Source organism: Amphimedon queenslandica, unplaced genomic scaffold (genome assembly GCF_000090795.2).
Source record: "Amphimedon queenslandica unplaced genomic scaffold, v1.1 AMPQUscaffold_6031_Cont22007, whole genome shotgun sequence".
NCBI classification, from domain to species: domain Eukaryota; kingdom Metazoa; phylum Porifera; class Demospongiae; order Haplosclerida; family Niphatidae; genus Amphimedon; species Amphimedon queenslandica.
In genome coordinates, this window is record NW_003553674.1 from 1 (window position 1) to 1,791 (window position 1,791).

A 1,791-nucleotide genomic window follows, 5' to 3' on the forward strand; every position below is an offset into this window, starting at 1 on the left:
CTTCTGCAGGTAAAGATAGGTTCAGGCCCACTTACATTAAGTTGCTATTACTTGAATTTTTTAATGTTATTATAGCATCACATTTAAATCCTGTTGCTGATACTAATTGGCCAAATTTTTTAGCAACTTAAAAATTTATTTAGTAGTTTTTTATTAATTTTTTTAGCCCATCAGTGTTGGATAGATTGAATCCATTACTGGAGCCTAATGGAGCATTGTCTATTGATGAGAGAGGAGTTATTGATGGCACTGTACCAACTGTTAAACCACATAAAGACTTCAGGTAAGAGAGTCTAAGAGTAGTTGATAAAGAGTGTTTTTATATCGTTTTTTATAGGTTGTTTTTGACAATGGATCCTGTCCATGGTGAAATATCAAGAGCAATGAGGAACAGAGGAATAGAAATCTCAATATTACCACAGGTTTAAACTTCTTTTACTTTCTCTCCCTTTTTTTTCTATTATGCTTTACTTATTGCTTATCTTTTAATAGGATGTTGAGTCTCTTCATTATGATTTATCTTCTCTCTCTTACTCAATGAGTGTTAAGTGCCTAATGTTAGATCCAGTCACTGCACTAGTTAAAAGAGATCTTCACTACATCCTCATACAATTCATTAATTCTCTTAATACAAGACATACCACCATTAACGTAAGTCTATATATAATGTTAGTATTAGTAATTTTAATCTGTGCCTGCATAATCTATGTAGCCTATCTATCAAATCATCGTAAATCAATCAATTTTTATTTTTAGGATTTATTATCATTGCAAGCTCGTTTAAGGCTATTCATTGATTTGTCGTCTGTGTCTGATGTACTACCACGTTACAATGCTCTCATTCAATTGGCCAATAATATTAGCCACACCCCTTTACTTCAGTGTGTTGTCATGGCAACAGCAGATGTACTCTCCGATGATGACTTTAAAAGTGCAACTAGAAGAATCTTATTACATTTAATGTTTATATTAGGTAATGAATTACGGTGATGTAATGATTATTGTGTTACCATACTTAGGTAGAGACTATCAATCTCATTTTAATTATAAAATTAATGAGGCACTACATGGAGTACAACCAAATGAAGAAACAGATTAGTGAGCTGTTAAAATTTAGAATATTATATTAATTCTTTTATTGTAGTTTTGATGGCGTTGTTGATTCCAAGTTATTGTATTATACTCATAAAAGATTGAGTATTTGCATGAATAATGAATGGTCTACTGCTCCTAGTCTGTTTCAATCAGTTAACAGGAGCTCAGTATCAAGTAAGGTCTAATAATGTTGGTTGTTTCACTTGTTTTATGTCAATCAGGTGGTTCTGTGATTGATAGAAAGACTATAGTGAAACTAAAAGAGTTTTTAGATACGTTTTTGACTGAATTGCAGTATAATAAAAAAATACTGGTAAAATGATTAATTTGTAATGATTTTTTTTACATTTTTACCTCCCTATAGTCAAATAGAGCTATTGATTGTTTGAGGTTATTTGTATTCACTTGTCACACTCCTGACTGGTCTGTCCCAAAGCTTGCTGTTAGCTGGTCGCTACTAAAGAAAATCACCTTAGCAGAATATGAACCAAGCAACAAGTATTATTTCATATGAAAGTATTACTGTTATATTAATTTTAGTGTTGCCAGTCTTCTTGAGTCTTGTGCTGTATTGGATCAGTTAAACTCAGTAGATGTTCATTGTATTCAGTTGTTTAGGAAAGGACTAGGTTCACCATTACCTCCTGCTTCACTCATGCAAGTTAATTTGATGGTAAGAGGAAGAGAAGAGAGAAA

At 32.1% G+C, this 1,791-nt stretch overlaps 1 protein-coding gene across 1 annotated transcript; it reads left to right on the forward strand.

The window, feature by feature from the left end:
• Positions 1-166: 166 nt before the first annotated feature.
• Positions 167-1,768, forward strand: LOC109592190 (uncharacterized; the record flags this gene model as incomplete). Its single annotated transcript, XM_020007713.1, has 9 exons — positions 167-283; positions 338-422; positions 493-651; positions 757-973; positions 1,020-1,098; positions 1,145-1,269; positions 1,317-1,408; positions 1,460-1,593; positions 1,636-1,768. Coding segments are annotated over 9 exons (1,141 nt in total), but the record flags the coding sequence as incomplete, so codon positions are not given.
• Positions 1,769-1,791: the final 23 nt, after the last annotated feature.